This window comes from Macrotis lagotis, chromosome 1 (genome assembly GCF_037893015.1).
Source record: "Macrotis lagotis isolate mMagLag1 chromosome 1, bilby.v1.9.chrom.fasta, whole genome shotgun sequence".
Lineage (NCBI taxonomy): Eukaryota > Metazoa > Chordata > Mammalia > Peramelemorphia > Peramelidae > Macrotis > Macrotis lagotis.
Genome location: NC_133658.1, coordinates 32,926,188 through 32,947,059, shown reverse-complemented (window position 1 = coordinate 32,947,059; position 20,872 = coordinate 32,926,188). Strand labels below are relative to the sequence as shown.

Genomic DNA, 20,872 nt, shown 5'->3' with positions numbered 1-20,872 from the left:
GCTAACAGTTCTACATGGATAACTCCCAAATCTATATCTTTAATCCATCCGTGACAATGCCCAAATTGGCCTTCCATTCTCACACCACTTCTGTAAAATGAACTTGGACCTGAATTCAATATGAGAAAGATCTCTGCTTAGATTACATTTGGGAAATTAAATAGCTTTTCCATTATCCAAAGTTCCTCTCTGTTGTGAAAAAACATTATTTTTTTAAACACTGTTTTTTTTTTTTTTTTTTTGGATTTTGTAAGCCCATGGGGTTAAGTGCCTTGCCCAAGGTCGTTAAGTAAATATCAAAGTGTCTGAGATGGATTTGAACTCTGGTCCTTCTAACTTCATCTCTATCTACTACATCACCAACATGCCCTCACACCAATATTCTTTTAAAAAATTTAAAAATATTTTTACTAGTGTCTTTTGCTTTTTATATCATCAATATTTTCTCTAGTATACTTCCCCCCTCCTCTCAGAGAGCTACCCCATAAATCTAATCATTTATCCCAAATAACAAAAACATATAATTATACATATAAAACAAAAACATATAATATATTCATATATAAAACAATACCCAGAATAACAAAAAAAATTTTAAAGAGTAAAAAAGAAAAAGAAAAAATCAGCGAAATTGATCACTATGTCAGGAAAATCTGAAAATATGTGTAATCCCATACTCAGCCTTCAGCCTCTGTAAAAGGGTGGGGCAGGGAATATACACCAATATTCTACCAATGATAGCTTCTCCTTACATCTTAATAAAGTAATTAGCAAAGAATGAAATATTTAAAAAATGAAATGATATGGGCAGCTAAGTGGTGTGGTGGATAGAGCACCAGTCTTGGAGTCAGGAGGACCTGAATTCAAATCTGCCTTCAGACACTTCATAATGACCTAGCTTTTGAGCAAGTCCCCTAACCCCATTACCTTGCAATAAACAAGCAAACATAAAAAGAAGTGATATATATATATATATCCATATATGTATATGTATATATATACATATACATATCATAGCAATTAAAAGTATTCCTATGGTCTTGTGCACGTAGCAATTAATCTGTTCCAATAAAATCATCTCCAGTACTTGGAGGACACAAAAAACCTATAAATATTCAAAAATAGTCAAGCTTTACTTGTACAAAATATCATTATTTATATAATTCCAAATGACTAAATCAAATAAAATGATGTTACCATTTTAATGCTTATCTTAGTTAGCATGATACGACTTAACTATACCTTGAAACATGCTCGATGGCATCCTGGAAGAATACCAGCTTTACTTCTTTAGAGGTCAATATGTTGTAATCATCAAGGTAATCCTGCAAAACTGATGCTATTTTATTCATGTCAACCAAGTCTTCATAGACGCGGTCAACTTTTTCAACTCCGATCTGTGGCCAAAGAGTTAGGGAAGAAGAACCAACAAGTCTAAGTAAGCATGCAAAGGTAAGTATGCGTAAGTGTGGAATGGAAATGATTTCACAAGAATTGGATATATATATATATATATATATATATATATATAATTTAAATCTGTCTATATATAGACAGATTTAAATTATATATACAACACATCCATGCTCACATATACCCCTGTGCCAAATGCTAGGGAAATAAAGAAGAGACAAAAGACAATCACTCACTATCTAATGGAACAGATGGATGAAAAATAATTTATGAAGTATGTTCTATGAGCCAAAGCATTACCCTATGTGATGAACCTACAGACCCATACATAAACATATCTGTTGTTGCTGGGTTGTTTTTCTGTTGTGTCCTACTCTTCATGAAACCATTTGGGATTTTATTGGCAGAGATACTAGAGTGTTTTGCCATTTCCTTCTCCAGTTCATTTTACAGATAAGGAAATGGAGGCAAACAGGCTTAAGTAGCTTGCCCAGGGTCATATAGCTAGCAATTATTGGAGGTCAGATTTGAACCAAGGAAGATGAGTTTTCCTAGCTTAGGCATTTTGATGCCACTTAGCTGCCCAAAACACAAATGCACACTCATATACACATACACACACTCAAAACCACACATAAATAAATAGCTTTTTGATCATATGAGTATGTTAAATCATTTTCAGGTTATTGTAATTGGGACACTTAGGACTTAAGTGTTCATGTCATAACAAATTTTTATTTAGGAGCTAGTGATACAAAAATGAATACTGAATTTATTCTCAAGACACCATATAATAGGACAGAAAACATTTAAACAAAAGCTCTAATATAAATTAGAGAATGTTATGGATACAGGGAAATCACAAAGTGATGAGAAAAGTCTTGGGGAAGTTTAGATTTTTTTTTGCATTCAACCTTAAAAGCCTTTTTTATTGAAATTAAGAGAAGAAAATGAAATAGAGGAAGCAAAAAATATATTTTGTAAGTCAGTGAGTCTCAGGGTTGCCAAGGTCACATACTTGCCTTTATAAAATCTCCAAATATGACTGGTTTAATGATGAAATAATCTGGATCAATTAGAATGCCAAAATGCTTACCTATAAACATTGAAAAATAGTCAAACTTTACTTATACAAAATATCATTATTTATATTACCAATTGACTAAATCATATAAAATGATGTCACCATTTTAACACATTTTAGTTAGGAGCATTGATTTTAGTAAAAGAAACAAGTTTAAAGAGACATATATTGGACCAGTTTATAAGATAACAGAATTCTAAAGGTAGAATGGACATGTGGTCCAACATATACCTGGAAAATACTCCCCATTTTACCAACCCAAATGTGTTTAGTGGTCTTCAGAAAGGTTTCCCTGAACAAACCCCAAAAGATCACTGCTATTGATTGTTGGATGCTCTATGTTCCAAGGTATCAGAAAAGCAGTATGTACTCAGTGGATAGACCAGTGCTGGAGTTAGGAGGACCTGAGTTCAAATCTAATCTCAGACACTTACTTGCTATGTGACCCTGGACAAGTCACTTAACCTCAATTGCTGTGTGTGTGTGTGTTTGTGTGTGTGTGTGTGTGTGTGTGTGTGTGTGTGTGTGAGAGAGAGAGAGAGAGAGAGAGAGAGAGAGAGAGAGAGAGAGAGAGAAGCAGAAATCAGGATGTAGTGCAATCTGGATCCCACTGCAGACACTTAACTAGCTGTGTGGCTCAGGGTTAATGATCTTCTCTCAGGTTCAGTCTCCTCATTTGTGAAATGAGGCTAATAACAGCACCCATTTCTCCAGATTGTTGTAAGGATTAAATTAAAATGTTAGCCATTGGCACATGAAGTCAGTGTTCTCCACTGGCCCTTCTGATATTCCATTGATTCTGTTACAAGGCTCAAAAGATGAATTGTCCGTTCTTCAACACATCAAATATATTTATTAAGCTCGTATTATGTGACAGAGACTGGAGATAAAAAGAAAGGGAAAAGTAGTCCCTGCCCTCGAGGGGCTCACAAACTAGTGAGAAGAACAGTGTGCATGTACAAATTGTGCACAGGAGAAATAGGGAAGGCACTAGAATTAAGAGAGAAATCTTCCTGCAGAAGGTGAAATTTAAGTTGGAACTTGAAAGAAGTCAGCAAACTTAAATAAGGAAGGAAAGCATTCCAATCATGGGGGCAGCCAGAAAAAAAACCTAGACCCTGGAGTCAGGGGTGAGAGTCACTGATTGAAGAATATGTGCAGGAATATATTACAAGAAGATTGGAACGATGGCAGGTTGGGTTGAGGGATGGAGATGCTAGGAGAACCAGGAGAGAAAGAGAAGAATATCATGGAGAAGAAGGAGATTGGCAATATCAAAGATTTCAGAGAATCCAAAAAGGATGACAATGGAGAAAAGGCTTAGGTTTGGCAATTAAGAGAGTGGGGGTAGCTATGGAGACAGTGGTTGCGGTTGAATGATGATGTCATGAACCAGGCTGTATACCATCAAGAAGAGAATGAGAAGAGAACAAGTGGAGGAACCTACTGTACCAACTACAGGAGTAGCAACTGCACAGGGTTTAGCCACAAAAGATAGGAGAGAGATGGGACAATAATAGTAGGGATGTAGTGAGGATTGTCTCAGGATGTAAGAACTAATGGGTCTGTTTGTAGGGGGTGGGGAAGAAGTCAATGGAAAGTCAATTGAATAGTAGTGAGAGGCTGGGGATAGCAGAGGGGGTGATCTGTTAGAGAAGATGGGACTGAAAGTATTGCTTGTAAAAGGAGAAGGGTCAGTCTTGGTGAGGAAGGGGCCACTGCTTCATGAGAGATGGGGTGAAAGAGGAGAGAGTAGCAGAAGGCATCTGGAGGATGTAAGATGGGGAGGAAAGGAGAAGAGGAAGCTCATGGCAAATGGCCTCCAGGTTTCCAGTGGAGGAGGTTGGAGAGAGGGTGTCATGGAAGGTTTGAGGAGGCATGAAAGGATTTGAAAGAGATGCTGAGGTGCGTAGAAGAGTGAGTTTATCAGTGAAGTATAGAAGAGCAGCAGTAGAGCAGCAGTGAGGGGTCAGTTGAAGTTATATAACAGACATTTGTAATGGACCCAGTCAACCTGGCTTTGTGATTTTCTCCACCTTCATAGAGTAGCACATATATGGGAACGACAGTGTCAGATGGTGGTAGTCCTCTAAAGCTGAGGCTTAGTGGGCACAATCCATGATATGAAAAGGGGGGATGGGACTCAAGAGAAGAAGTCAGTGTAGAGTCGAATCAAGGGATCAAGTTGGGGAAAAGAAGAGAATGGGGCTAGTCATGGTGATGATGGCCTGGGAGAGAACTGAGGGGTCAAGGAATCAGGGGTCACATTGTAGAAAAAGAATGGTCTAGCAACAGAAAGCAGAGGGAGAGTTAAAAAGTCAACACATTGTGATTCGATACAATAATTTGAATGTTTCATGAAAATGGTGCATTTATGGATAATCGCAAGATCAAAGATATTCCTATCTTTGTATGTGTGTGAAGTATATGAAGTAAATCATAAGAAATGAGTAAGTTTAAGAACTAGGACGGCTAAGTTGTATGGTATAACGAGTATCCAATCTGGAATCTGGAAGAACTGAGTTCAAATCCAGCATCAGACACTCATGTCAAAATAGTTTGGAGATACCCTGTTTCCCAGAGCTAAGGCCGGGAACAAAAATAATCCTTTGCACTCGGTATGACCTCACCCTCTGGCAAAGTGTGCTTCTTGGATCAGTCTTAATTTCCCAGGGTCATCCATCAGAATCCCCATTTCTTGTGCTATACTCCTATTTCCATCACAGAATTTTTGTTCTATACTTCACAGAGTAATCATGACCTTCATGGACAACTGTTCCTATGGGACCCAAGAATGCCTGTATTATCCCAAGGAATGTCAATCATGAAAATCATCTCTAGACCTAAAAATAATCATATTGTGGGTCAGCAACTTTCATGTATAGAAGAAGCCCTAGTCTCAGCAGCACTGAACCCTACTTTTTAGGGGAAGGTGGCTTCTGCCTGTGGGTGCCATTTTCTTCATTCTGAAGTTAATTAGACTTCTATTTGTGTCCACGAATGTCCTTTCTGTAGCCTTCTCTGTTTTTGCTCTAGGCACCTGTAGGTTAGAGGCCAGTTCTGGTCTATGTGACCCTGGGCAATTCACTTAACCCTGTTTGCCTTAGTTTCCCCATGAACTGGAGAAAGTAATAAGTCATTTTATCTTTTTCATGAAAGCCTAACAAAGAGTTGGACAGGACCAAAATGAATGAACTACCACAAAATATTGAAGAATAGGAGGTTAGAGTATTTGATAGAGTATTAGCATATATGTGGAAGTACCCAAATATGATGGTGGGAATTGGAGAGGAGAGAAAGATTGTGAACCAAACACTGAATTCATGGAGAAAGAAAGAAGACTATCCTGTGGTTCTGTAGAGGAAAATTAGGAGGATATAGGCTGGTAGATGGGGAATGCATGAACCTCAGTGGAGGAGAAAACGAAGGTTTTGTTTAATATATTACTCAAATTGCTTTTGCATTGTACCATAAGTGCACCATAATCTGAACATAACCTACATAAATAGAAAATAAAAATTCCTCTGCCTCACTTCATAAAAATATTAGTGAAACAAAAGCACTTTCTTACTGGCCATTTCTGATAACATGTTGTGGAAGTATTGCTTATCTTCATTGTTGATGAGGCGGTCATGGAAAACTCTTTGACATTCATGGCAAAATAGTCTAAATATTTGCATCTCCTCCCTGACTATTGTTGGATCACATTGCAGAATACCTAATAAAAGATTAAAAAAAATTAAAAAACAATTAAAAAGAAAACAGTATTTGTGGGTCATATTGTGGTTTAATTTTATTGATTTTTTTCAAGCACAGAGAGTTGTTACTGTTGCAAATCCTTTCCCTCCCCCTTCTCAAAATAGTTCTTTACCTATTGATTTGAAATTTTCTTAACTATAATATTCCAGGGCCCACGGGAGGGGAGACTCCCAGACAAACAAAATAGATGTGAGAAGAGATGGGTCATGGAAATTTCTGTTCACCTTAGTACAAGGGACATGGCTTGGCTGCCAAGTCCCAGAAGGGACTGTGGTTAGCAGTGGAGAGATGGGACTTTAAGGAAATCATCTCAATAAGTTTCCAATTTCTCATCTTTAAAATTGGGATAAAAATAGATCTACTATTCACTTGACTGTTTTGCAGAGACCACAATAGAAAAATCCTGTGCCATGGCTAGGTAGTATACCAATATAATAATTTTACTATACCAAATTTTCCAAAATTTAATCATTTTGCTATCAATGCTTAAGTCTGTATGTGTATGTGTGTGTGTGTGTGTGTGTGTGTGTGTGTGTGTGTGTGTGTATCCTAGGCTCCTGAGGCCGTGTCCACCCCATGGATTTTTCTCAGAAGAATGGTATTAAGTGCTTAAAATAAAATAAAATACAAGGAGGGGTAACTAAGTGGCTCAGTGGATACAACACCAGCCCGAGTCAGGAGGACCTGAGTTCACATCCAGTCTCAGACATTTGACACTTAATAACTGTGACCAAGTCATGTTATCATGACTGCCTTGCAAAACAAACAAAAATACATGGGATTAGAAAATAAATGAATTTTGAGTTATCAAATATATAAATACTTGATATTATCAAAATAAAAATTTTAAATGATAGAAATAAAATTTGTGGTAGCTTGGTGGCAAAGTTGATTGAGCAGCAAGTCTGAAGTCAGGAAGACTCATCTTCCTGAGTTCAAATGTGACTGCATCAAGTCACTGGACCCCGTTTGTCTCAGTTTCTTCATCTGTAAAAGGAACTAGAGAAGGAAATGACAATTTTCTTTCTTTGCCAAGAAAATCCTAAATGGGGTCACAAAGAGTCAAATGTGACTTTAACAACTGAATGGCAATTTAAATTTGATAATTAAAATGAAATCATTAAAAAATCATAATTTAATTTAAAAAACTTCATAGACCATAGGTTAAGAACCCTTACTCTAGCACCTTTTTAGAGTAAAGGAATATTATCATATAGATGTGCATTTATAAACTCACCTTGCCTGTACCATATAGCAGTCTGCAAAACAGATAGAAATGACTTGAGAATACATTACCTTGCACACATTTGGATAAATCTCTCAAATTAAACACATAATGGGATTTTGCAGGTGTTGGGAGGAGATCGATGCTCATCCTGTTATAAATTTCAACAGCAGCTTCTACAATACTGAATGAACATTGCCTTACAGGTGGAGCAAACTCAATTAAGAAACCATTCAAGATTGCCTAAAATCAGAACCATGAAAGAAATGTGATTTATTTCTTAATTACACATGAGGCAAAACTTGGTTTATCCTTAAATATTAAAAGGAAACTCTGACAAAAGAATAAAGGCATGCAAAAATCCCTTTTATCATACCAGAACAAATTCTCAAGAGTTGACTTTTATAAAATTATCATTTTTTAGCTACTTATGTCTTTTTTTAGTTTAATTTATTTAATGGGGTTGAATGACTTTCCCCAGGTCACACAGCTAGGTATTAAGTGCCTGAGATCAGATTTGAACTAAGGTTCAACTGACTCCAGGACTGGTGCTCTATCCATTGCACCACTAGTTGCCCCTTCACCTTTCATTTCAACTATATTTTATTTTTATTTTTATCTTTAGATTTTTTCAAGGCAAATGGGGTTAAGGGGCTTGCCCAAAGCCACACAGCTAGGTCATTATTAAGTGATTCAAGTCGGATTTGAACTCAGGTACTCCTGACTCCAGGGCTGGTGCTCTGTCCACTGCACCACCTAGCTTCCCCTCATTTCAACTATAAATCAGCACCTGTGGATTTCCTCTCTGATCAATGCACTCACTGTACTTTATATTTTGATCTCTTTACCCAGACATCCAAACTAGAATCAGAAGTAAGCAAATACTTTTTTCTGTCTAATTAAAACATCATTTAAAAAAATTGCACTACCTTCTTCCTTAATATATGATCTAGCCACAGCACTGAGGCAATAAGCAAGTGTATTCTGTACTGAAGAAGAATTCCATGTAATTGAGAAGAAAAAGGAGGAGGAGGAGGAGAAGGAGGAGGAGAAGAGGAGGAAGAGGAAGGGGAGGATGGGGAGAGGAGGGGGAGGAGGGGGTGGAGAGGGAGGAAGGGGAAAAGAAGGGGGAGGGGCAGTGGGAAAGAAAAAGGGAGAAGGAGAAGAATGAGGAAGAATAAGAGGTGGAAGGAGGAGGGGGAGGAGGGGGCAGGGGGAGGAGGAAAGGATTTCCAGTAACTAGGGACTGTGAGTTAGCCACTTACTATATATGATCTCTGAGTTGAAGATCATTTTTCATTGGATTTTGATTTACTTGTGGGAAAATATCTATCAGAATTTTTTTTTGCAAGGTAATAGGGTTGAGTGGCTTGCCCAAGGCCACACAGCTAGGTCATTATTAAGTGTCTCAGGCCGGATTTGAACCCAGGTACTCCTGACTCCAGGGCTGGTGCTCTATCCACTGTGCCGCCTAGCTTCCCCAACTAACAGAATTTTAAAGAGAATGTTATTTACCAGCTTTTCTTACTAAACTATCTCAGGAGATAATTGTAACTAAACTGACCTAATTGTTATTCATAATAATGCTGTGGAAAGCGAATCAGTGGGGGTTCATTAGTTAGAATACTAAAAAATCATCCTTGGGCTCCTCAGAGTCCTCTCAGATCCAGAGGAGGAGAACTAGCAGCTACCCCACAGGGAAATCTAGTATGCCAGGGTGAGTAGGTTCAAAGAGTGAACCCCAGAATCTCACAGGTAAAGGTAGACTATTCATACTAGAAAATCTCCAAGGTTTCTCCAAGCTCTAAAATTCTCTCACCTACAATTCTAGAGAGGAACCTGGTATGGTAGTGGACAGTTGACTTGAAAGTGGGAAGATTCATGGAGGTTTCAAGTCCCATCTCTGACATGTATCAATTGTTCAGTACTCTAGGCAACTCTGACTTAGAGGTGCTGAGTACATTAGTGTAGGGAATTTCCTCACTAGGGACTTCCAGTGAAAATGCAAGCTCAGTCCTTATTGTATAACCAAAGAAATTATAACATGGAGAATACAAGTAATTTTTTCCTTCTAAATTAATTAATTAGAGGAATTAATTAATCAAAAGCATTAGATATTAATGCAGTAAAATTAAATGAGCAAATTAATACTCACTTGAAAAATTTGCTTTAAAATATGTTCAGAAGGTGTTGGGAGGCACAACATGCTGAAATGTCTGATGAAACGAGGAGTTACAGGATTTCGACCCCCTCCTGGAGGTGCACATGCTGATGCAATTGTTACATCCTGGAAAGAAAGTGAAATGATTCAAACAAAAATGAATTATTATATCTAGGCTTCAGTATCCTAGAGGTATATAATAGTCATAAATAAAATCTTATAAACTGAGCAAGGATTTATTTTTTATTGAACTTAAAATACATGGGAAAGGAGAAATCTGTGTCTAATTCCTTGGAAAAATTAATGATCAAATATTGTAATTGATTAATTGAACAGTAGATAACTTGTGAAAATAAGTTCTATAATTTTAAGTGTTTAGGCAAAAATAGAAAGCCATCCTTGAAGCTGGGAAGACCTTGGTTCAAAGTCCCTTATCTGGAAACATTCTGGCTGTGTGACTCTGGATAAATCCCTTAACTTTTCAGTGCTCTAGGTCACTCACATTATTGAGGAGACCCTGACTTTCATTTGGGAGAGGAAGCTTCTTCATTGAAAGTTCCCTATATCTGGTCCAGTTTCTGTCCATTAAACCGGAATAGCAGTTGGATTAGTCTGGGCTGACTGCTTCCCTAATTTGCAGGAAATCACATCTACTGCAGACCACTAATGGCCCAGCTTAGGATTCATTTGCTGCCTTTCATGAAAATAACTGTTTTCTCAGTCCAGAGAAGATGTCCTGGACTAAGGATGATAAGAGAGGTTCTAGACATGACCAGGCTGCCATTTTGCAATTGAACTACACCTTTCTTACCTGTAAAATGGAGATAACAAAATTTGGTCCAACTACCTTATTGTAAGGATGAAATAATGGATATAACTGAATTTTAAGAGCAAGGGGTTATAGTTATACTTCAAAGCAGGCTCTGGAAAGATTCTCAAGACAGTCACTTACTCAAGGATAATTCCCAAGACTTGATAGGACATGAATGAATGAAGAAAGCATTTATTAATGCTTACTAAGTTCTGATCACTATGTTGTACAGACATATACATGTATTTGTTATTGTTGTGAGGTTGGATTTTGGTCGCGTATGAATTTTTCTGACCTCTTTGGGGGGTTTTCTTGGCAGAGGTACAGGAGTGGTTTGACATTTCCTTCTCCAGTTCATTTAATAGATGAGAAAACTCAGGAAAACAGGGTTAAGTGTCTGAGGCCAGATTTGAACTCGGGGAGATGAATCTCCCTAAAGTCAGACCCAATGCTCTATCTGCTGTGCCATCTAGTTGCCACTGGTTTTCTTCCTGACTACACTTTCATGGACTCATGGATCTCCCTCCTCATATGAACAGGCTATTTATTCAACTAATTCATATTGAATGACCTCTATTAAATAATTGGAAGGAAATTAGCAACCCACCTTAACTTAAAATGACAAACTCAAAGCATTCTTATTTATTATCCTCTGAATTATTTTAAGCCTAAAATTACCTGTATTTCTTTCCAAAAGAGCTTCTCTCGGTCATAGAATCCACCAAAATCCATATACTGTCGGAGCAATTCAATAGGAGGCTGAGAACCATAGCAATCCAACTTGGGCATGTTCAAGTCATCCACAAAGATTACGACTCTTTTGTTTCCTGGTGCTCCTGGAAAGCAAGACAAATGAAAGCATATTAGAATTAAGGTCAAATTAAAGACTCTATTGGAGCAGACCCTTTGCTAGTCATATATGATATTACATGATGAGTTCTATGCCCTTAGGATTGAAGGAGGTCTTTGAAAGAGAAGAGAAAATTTTCTTCTGGGCTATTGTCCTACTGTCTTTCTCTTTGACCAGAACGCTGTATACTGTCATGATCTTGGAGTCAATATAGACTTTCCCTAGTATATCTTCATAGGGAAGGAAGGAAGAATGGGAGAGAGAAAGAAAGAAAGAAAGAAAGAAAGAAAGAAAGAAAGACAGACATAAAGAAGGAAGGAAGGAAGGAAGGAAGGAAGGAAGGAAAGAAAGAAAGAAAGAAGGAAGGAAGGAAGGAAGGAAGGAAGGAAGGAAGGAAGGAAGGAAAGAAAGAAAGAAGGAAGGAAGGAAGGAAGGAAGGAAGGAAGGAAAGAAAGAAGGGAAAAAAGGAAGAAAAGAAGGAAGGAAAAATATAAAATATAGATAAATGTTTGCTCTTCATTTTTGAAGATCATAACACCAGGAAGGTGATGCCATGACAAGTACATAAATTGGATTTGAGTGAGGGGGGCTGTGTAAGTCATCAACCTCACTTTTCTCTTCCCAAGCCATCTAGGTCCAGTGGCCAGATAAGAATCAAGATGGCTGGAGATGGCCCTAGGTTCAAGACAATCAGGGTGAAGTGACATGTCAAGGTCACACAGCTACTAAGTATCAAGTATCTGAAGCTGGATTCGAACTCCCTGTCCTCCTAACTTCAAGGTCAGTGTTCTCTCTACTCATTGTGCCACCTAGCTGTCCAGATAGATAAATGGATGGATGGATGAATAGATGAATGGATGGATGGGTAGATAGATAGATGATAAATAGATGACATCTATAAATATAGATAATAGATGTAAATATAGGGGATTGATGGATAGATGATAGACTGATAAAAGATAACAGATTAATAAAATATTCAGGATTCATTATAATTACATTATGCACCTATATCATCTAAGGCTTGAAAACTGGTAGAGAAGCTTTGACTTGATATGGTAAATGACAAGCAAGATACTATATAGGTTCTTGAGGAAGGGAGTGAAGTGAAGGATAGCTTTTTCTGTCTTCAATCTTAGTGTTTTCCCTCTGAGGCTCCCCTCCTCCTTATCCTGTTTATGTCTTATTTTTGTATAGTTATTTATATGTTGTCTCCCCTATTGACTGTACTCCTCAAGGTCAGGAACTTTGTTATCATTTAACACCATATTTGATGGCCAACATGATGGAAGATTTTGCCAGAAGTACACAGAATGAACACGAGTGGGAGATTTTAGAGTTAGGAAATGTCAGTTTCTAAGTTGAGCCCCTGTGGACCCAGACCTTTCATCCCATAAGTATGAACTAGGGTAGAGGCCATGGGAAAGAAGGTGCTCTGTGAATAAGATACCTTTCTAAGAAAGAATAGTCAGGACTTGGGGACTCGGTAGACCGAGGGTTTAAAGGAGGGGAATGAATCAAAATTGATATTGAAATTTAAGGCCTGTGAATCTGGCTGGAACAATGGCAGAACCATTGGCAGAGACTAGAAAACTAAAGGGGAAGAGAAGATGGCTTTGGTTCTGGATGTGATGACCTTGAGATCAATAGTGGGATCACCAAGTCTAAATTTCCAGGATGCAGATGAAGAAATGGGACTGTTATGTCAAGTCATTGCTGCAACTTCCCTAGTGGCTTCCCCCTGCCTTGAAGAATAATAAATCATTATAGTAGTGATCATTTCTATATGTTGGCAAAGCCCTTTTTGTATATTATTTCACTTGCTTACTACCTAGCATTGGAGGCATCCTTTAGTCTGGTCTCATATTACATATATATGTATATATATATTTTCTCCACAGACTTTATACTTCAACCACATTCTCCTCAGTTCTCTCACCTCAGAACCTTTGTCCTTATTGTTGGTCATATATCTGGAAGGCACTTCTTCCTTCCATTCTCCTGTTGGATTTAATCTAATTCTTGAACCCAACTCTTATACTACCTTCCTGAAGCCTTCTAAACAATGGTTGCCAAACAATGTTCCAACCCAACCTTAGAATTCACATTTTGCTTCATAACTCTAATGGGGACACAAATAGTTGGTCATGAGGAAACGACTGAATAATACCCAGAAAAATATATTTTGGGGGATTTAATGCATCTAATATTGGGTATAATAATGTCATGTACCATTACTAGACTATATTCACTGTAACATCCCAATATTTTGTGAGCTTTTCAAGGGTAGGGACTGACTTTCTTAATGACTCCTTAGATTTAGGGGATAAAGGAGGGGAATGAATCAAAGTACTTAGCCCAGTGACTGATACAGAGTAGACACTTAATAGATGCAACAGAGGCTAGAGCCCTGAACCTGGCATCTATAAGATCTGTATTCAAATCCTGCCTTAGTCACATACTGGCTGTGAGACCCTGGGCATATCATTTATTTTCTCTCTGCCTCAGTTTCTCCATCTGCAAAATGTGGATAGGATTGTTGTGAGAATAAAATGGAGTAATGATTGCAACTCATTTTAGAAACCATAAAGCACCATATAAAGGCTGTTATCAATGATCATAATCATAACCCTCATCTATAAACTGATGATAATAATACCTAAAATATCTCCCTCAAAGGATTCTCATGATGCACAGATGATGCAGATAAAAGCACTTTGGAAATTTTTGAATTACTATTTAAATTGAAACTATCATTACATTGAGGTAGGAAATTATATCATCTATTTTAATAATGTATGTTTCTTTGGGGAGAATCGCATCAATTCAGCTACAACCACTCTTTTTTTTTACCTAGAATGGTTTTTCTTTTCTTTTCCAGTTTTGACTCAATAATCTCTTGTGTTCTTGATGATGACGTTTGTGCTGAGAAGTTGAGGTAGACAGGTAGGTACCCAGCCTGGTCTTGTATTCTGTTCAGTAATCCCCGAGCAACAACAGACTTTAAAGGATAAAATAAAACAGGGTGTGAATGGACTGTAAAAACTTAGGATAAGAGATCACAAAGTTGTTCATCAGCTAAAGGAAAGCATATATTTCATTAAAAAAATCAATTCACAAGATGAGTAAGAAAAAAGTAAAAGAACACAGGATTTAAGAGCTAAAAAGGACCACTGAGTTCATTCCCCATTTCACAGATGTGGAAACTAAGATTTAACAAGGTTAATTGATTTGCCCAGTTGGTATGTGTCAGGTGGAAGATTTGAGCCTAGGTCTTGATGGCAATAAGGTCAAGTTATATTGGAATTAAATATTGGACAGTGCCAATAGAATTAGACCACGGATTTTGAAAAATCAGGTTAGCATTAGTACCTGAAAAAATTGGAAAGGCAGGATTGAGGATGGAGAAAGCGAAAGGAATTGATGGGCACTGACCTGGAGTCAGGAGGACCTTAATTCAAATTTGGCCACAGAAGCCTAGCTGTTTGGGCAAGTCACTTAATCCCATTGCCTTGCAAAAACAAACAAACAATCAAAACAAACAAGCAAACAAAAAATAATTGATGGGGCATATTGGAAGTACACTCCAGTTCTTAAAACATATATATATATATATATATATGTATGTATATATATGTTTAAGGTAGTGTTATGCAAAATATAAATCAGTGTCCCAAAAGGGCTAAGGCATTTGAGATATTTGAGTCATGTTGAATGACTTCCTAACTCCTGAGACTTCTTAATGGGAGAACAAAAGACTGTACCAGTCCTACATGGTTAAATTAAAAAAAGAGTGACATTAAAAACATTTTCAAAAATCAATGATTCCTTTTCTTCCAAAGATTTGTGTGATTTGAGCTCCTGAGATCACTTATAGCTCTGGAATTGTGACCCTTGGATTAATTGTATGAGCTGGAAAATTAATCTGATTATAAATTTTAATGAGTAATAATGTTTGCAATATTCCTCCCACTTGTTTTTTTTATCATATAGACCAATAATTTTCTTTGAGGTAGGGATCTCCTAGAGAAGAAGGCAGTTATAACACAATGAGAGCTGCATGGGTCACAGGAAAGTTAAACGAAGTATCTTAAATTATTATTTATATTAATAATAAAGCAATAATAATTTATATGAAGGGGCTATAGGAACACAATATATTATGAACAATTAGTATTTGTTTATTAATAATCACATATTCCTTGTCACATTATAAATACAACTCTATCAATAATATAATTAGCCTATTATTAATAATTAAGTCTACCATTTAACAGGCACTATGCTAATTTATAAATATAATCTTATTTGATATCAACCTTTGGAGGTATATGCTGTATTTATTTCCATTTCACAGATGAGAAAACTGAGGTAGAGGGAGGTGAAGTATCTTGTCCATGGTCACTAGTTGGTCTATATATCAGAAGCAGAATTTGAACTCAGGTCTTGGCTGACTCCATGTCCAATGTTCTCTCTACTGTGCCATCTCCCTGTCTGCCCCAACATAAGTTATGTGACTTACCTTGGGTTAGGTGTCAGAGACAAGATAGGCCATTCGACTCGGAGGCTGGTTTTCTATCTACTACCCCAACCTACTTCTCAAGATTATTTATTTATATTATTTAAATAACTAACTAAATAAAGTGGAATGTAACAGCAAGTTATAGGGGGAAGAGGAAAAAAGAGAGGGGCTTATAATTTTCTTGTTTTATTTATTAATCACAATGTTAGACTTGTACTTCCCATGGCAGGGTTTTCTGTCACTCAGGTAGCCCAGGTTTTCCTCCATCATATAGGAAAAACTGTCTAGGTATGCCTCAGAGTGTGAAATATCAAGAATCCCTTTCCATTTAGTCAACATCCTTAGAGACATGTTGTGTTATCTCATATAGAGCTGGCAACACTGATCCTGTTTTTTGGGTGGGGTCACTTACTTTGCCAACTCCGGTGATTCCAGTCAGAAGAACAGGGTGCTTGACGGCCAGCAGTTTTTCCATTAGATAACCGTAGCGGATGGTGTCTGTGGTAGGAACGAGCATTTCAAAAAAAGGCACTTCTCGGCTATACTTGAAAGGAGGAATGATTCGTTCCCAAGGGTCCAAGCGCTTGGTATCGTAATCCATATGGATGCTCCACAAATCACCAGAGCTTGGGAGCTAAGGAACAACAATAACCACAAACTTTAAAGAAGCACATAACTTAACTATAAGAAGTGGAAAAAGAGAAGAGGATCATACATCATAACCACAAACTTTAAAGAAGCACATAACTTAACTATAAGAAATGGAAAAAGAGAAGAGGATCATACATCTTTAGCAACTTAGATTAGGCAGGTGGATGGATACTCAACCAAACAGCTAAGGAAAATCACAAAAGATACATTAGATGATTTTGATTACATGAGTTTGAAAAGTTTTTTGCACGAACAAAAATAATGCAACTAAGATGCACTGGAAAAAAGTTTTGGATAAGGATCTCATTTTAAAAGTATAACAACAAAGATATATAGAGAACTAATAAAAATTTAATAACAAAAATAATTTTCCAATAGATAATATGGATAAAAATGAACAGTTCTCAAAAGTACTGCAAACTTATAACAACATGAAAAAATTCTCTGTCATTGAGAGAAATGAAAATCAAAATCATCCTCAAGTTTTGATTCCTATCCAATTTTTTCTGTCAATCTGGCTCTCTCTCTCTCTCTCTCTCTCTCTCTCTCTCTCTCTCTCTCTCTGTCTCTCTGTTTCTTTCTTTGTCAGGTTCATTTATTTTTCTTTTCTATATCAGGGAGGGAATCCTAACCAAATGTGGGATTCAAGAACCTTCATACACATAACAGGTTGTCCTTAAAGGCCAACCTCCCTTCAATTCCCCAGAGACAGGACCCTCCTGTAATTTCAGCTTCACAGTCTTTCCAAGTTGGTCACTGAGATGTACCACATTCTTATAGACTTAGTAACTCTCCTTACCTTGGCCTCTGGAGCATCCTCAAACTGCAATCTGACAAAAGTATCAAAAGCATCCCAATAGGTTTCAATCAAATTTCCACCCACAGACCACAAATAGCAGAATGCAAAAGTCTGGCATATTATACTGTTCAATTTTCCTTGTTCCTAAAAGACCAAATGAAATCTTTAAGACAATTTATAGATAACTTTTGAAAAGCAGTCTAAAATAATGAAACCTCTCTTTACACCACCCCTTTTTTCCAAGGTAGATAGACACTTTTAAATGCATAGTGACTAAAACACTGGGCCTGGAATCAGGAAAACCTGAGTTCAAATGTGACCACAGACATTACTAGCTGTGTGACCATGGGCAAGTCACTTTCTAGGTCACTATAGAAATGCCACCAGACCCTAGCTTGATTATACAAATAATTTTTTTATAAGCTAAATTTCCTGTAAGACTAACACTAAAGAAATGATAGCTCATATAGACACATGATATTGCCTTATAAACATCACAGATTAAAAGCCAGCTGAGAAACCTGGGTCACAAAAGGGACTTTAGATGTCTAGAGAGATGAAGAGAGATGTCCAAGGTGTGATTTGTGTAGGAGGGACTTGATGAATGAGAACCAAAAAAAACTTAGCAAACAGTAGGCATTTTCACAATTTGTATTGATGCTTATCATATTCAAAAACCCAAGTTGTCATCTTTGAGTTCATTTATAATTGTGCATGAAAAAATTTCTCCCAATCATATTTTTGTGGTGATTAAAGGCAACATTCCTACCATAGTTAAATCAGGTCCATCTTTCCCAAATAGGAGGGACTCCAATAAACAGCAGAGGGTGGTCACTTTGCTGATGTCCACTTGAGGGATAGCTTGAGAGCACTTTTTAGTTACAAACTTTAAGCCGTTTTCAACATAACGTTGAAATAGACTTAATAAATATTCCCATGTTTCATCATTCATCTAAAATGAAAAAAGAAAATAATTTAATTGTACTAGGGGATATCTAAATAATGCATTACATACACTTACTACTAGGTGGTTCAGTCAAGCCTGGAGTCAAGGAAGTCAAATCAATCACTTACTAGATGTATGACACTGGGTAAGCCACTGTACCTCTGTTTGCCTCAGTTTCCTTATCTGTCAAATGAGGGTAATAATTGCATATTCCTCCCTGGTTGTTGTGAAGATTAAAAAAGGTTATAACTGTAAAGTCTTAGCATAGTTTCCTGCTCATAGTTTATTGTACATCCTTCGTTTTTAAAGAGAACAAAGGACATCATGGGTAATGTTTTAACTTAATGCCCGTGAACTTCATTTAAGTGAGACAAGAGGTCCATCTCACTTTTCCTTCCTTTGTCATTGAAGTCAAGTGGCAGGACAGAGGTCAAGATAACTGATAAAGGTCTGGGATGCAGGGGATGACTCTGTCATCTTCAGTGGCTGACCAGACTAAGAGATTCACAGTACCTGTTTCAGTCATGTCATGGCTATTGGAATAAATTGTTTTCATCTGCTCATTCTGCCAAGGGAGTCATCATGTGCTCCTAATTCACAATGGGTTGGAGGCTTGTAGACTTTCCTCAGTCTGGTTTAGACCATCTGCCAAGCCAAATTACTGGGGTATGGCTGTTGTGTATGTCTATAACTTCTTGAAGTTGCAGGTGAGAGTCTGGTGGCAGGTGGACACCAAAGGTGAATGAGCACCCTCAAAAGTACTCAGCAAGCCCTCACATCAGAGGAGCTAGTCTTCTCTGAACACTGTAAGAACTAAATAAATGTTAGTTATTATGGTTATGCATTGGTGTAACAATATCTAGTAGAAAGAATATGGACTATCTATAATACTTACTGCTAGTGTGGTCATTTAATTTCTCTAGCCCTTAGGTTCTTCATCTGTAAAATTAGTGGAGTTAGAATACATTCTCTTGAAGGTCCCACCCAGCTACAAAAGCATCATCTGAATCCATTCTGACTGTCATTTCATTTTCTTGTAGTTGATTGACTAGGAAGCTTTGGGCAATGAGGAGACTATGTTTCCCCATGCAGACTTTTTTTAAGGTTTTTTTTAAACGTTTTTGCAAGGCAACGGGGTTCAGTGGCTTGCCCAAGGCCACACAGATAGGTAATTATTAAGTGTCTGAGACTGGATTTGAACCCAGGTACTCCTGACTCCATGGCCAGTGCTTTATCCACTGTGCCACCTAGCTGCCCCTTTTAAAGATTTTTGCAAGTCAATGGGGTTAAGTGGCTTGCCCAAGGCCACACAGCTAGGTATTTATTAAGTGTCTGAGGTCACATTTGAACTCAGGTCTTCCTGACTCCAGGGCCAGGGCTCTCTCCACTGCGCCACCTAGCTGCCCCTAATGCAGACTTATGAAAGTGAAAGATAAACTAAGAAAAACAGAGGATGTTGCTGCTCCTATGGACAAGACCATCTCTCTTGTGTCAAGACATAGCTGTGAGAGCTCCTGTAGCAAAAAGCAAGCAAGATCAAGAGGATTAATAAGGTTCCCTCATTAATGAGCAGGGCTCCAATCAACATGTTTTCTTCAACTCTTGGGGTGAATAAAGAGAAGTCTACCTTCTAGCTATGCTGGGAAATGTGACAATTCAGTAGCTTCCCACCTTGAGCTTGATATCCATTTCAGACTTTTTCAGTTGTGTTTGACTCTTTGTGACTACATGTGAGGTTTTCTTAGAAGAGATACTGGAGTGGTTTGCCATTTCTTTCTCCAGTTCATTTTATGAATGGGGAAAATGAGGCAAACAAAGTTCAATGTCTTGCTCAGGGTCACACAACTAGGAAGTGTCTGAGGCCCTTAAGCACTTGAACATTCAGATCCTTTCACACTGAGGAGCAGCCAGTGAGACTGAATTTCTACTTGGTAGTACAGACACAGACCTGGATGTTAATCCAAATAGGATGACCTGATTGAGAGTTAAGGGGGCTGAAAATATGACTAAAGCTGTGATATTCCTATCAGTTTTTGTTTCTTTTACTACTTTAATTGAATGTTTTTCTAAAATAACATATAATACTAACTACTCTGCCCACCAGGCATCTATTCTTACCTTTACATCCAGTCAGGTGCTTAACAAATGACTTTGGTCAAGTGTTTTGTTGAAGTATAATTCAGAAGGATGAAATAGGAACAACTGTAGTACAGGGGTCCAAGATGATTTATTGGATTAGTGGGGACACAGGTACTCACACCTAAAAAGCTAGAAACATACCAGCCATACATAGGATAGGGATAGGGGTGGGGGCAATTGGCAACCAGTTGCCCTGAGAGTCTGAGAGAGAGGAACAGGCCACTTAGTTTGGATGATCCCCACAAGAGCCTTTGGTACTGTGCATAAGTTACTAGAAGGGGCAGGCTTGAACCAGCTTAAACTGGTTTTCAAGATCCAGTTGTTAAATGTTCTGTGTGAACATTTATGAATTTTCAACAAATGCTACAAATTAGGGTTTTTTTATTGTTTAGTTGATTGTTTAGACTTAAAGTGATGGAGAAAATATTTATAATACAGACTACACTTAAGGGTGTGCTGTATGTACTTTTTTGGGAGGGGGGATGAGTTTCTTGTTAAACATTTTTCAGCAC

General features: G+C 37.5%; 1 protein-coding gene across 6 annotated transcripts in view; it reads right to left on the bottom strand.

Moving 5' to 3' along the window:
• The window catches only part of DNAH6 (dynein axonemal heavy chain 6), a 227,602-nt gene that overhangs the window by 87,276 nt on the left and 119,454 nt on the right, over positions 1-20,872 (bottom strand). For all 6 annotated transcript variants that reach the window (XM_074196146.1, XM_074196126.1, XM_074196152.1 and 3 more), the window contains 10 exons: positions 18,045-18,227; positions 17,276-17,419; positions 16,238-16,459; positions 14,157-14,304; positions 11,132-11,289; positions 9,637-9,768; positions 7,553-7,724; positions 6,069-6,215; positions 2,436-2,509; positions 1,243-1,397 (listed from right to left, as the gene is read on the bottom strand). In XM_074196146.1, coding sequence (XP_074052247.1) covers positions 1,243-1,397; positions 2,436-2,509; positions 6,069-6,215; positions 7,553-7,724; positions 9,637-9,768; positions 11,132-11,289; positions 14,157-14,304; positions 16,238-16,459; positions 17,276-17,419; positions 18,045-18,227 — 1,535 coding nt within the window. The remainder of the gene's footprint in view (positions 1-1,242; positions 1,398-2,435; positions 2,510-6,068; positions 6,216-7,552; positions 7,725-9,636; positions 9,769-11,131; positions 11,290-14,156; positions 14,305-16,237; positions 16,460-17,275; positions 17,420-18,044; positions 18,228-20,872) is intronic.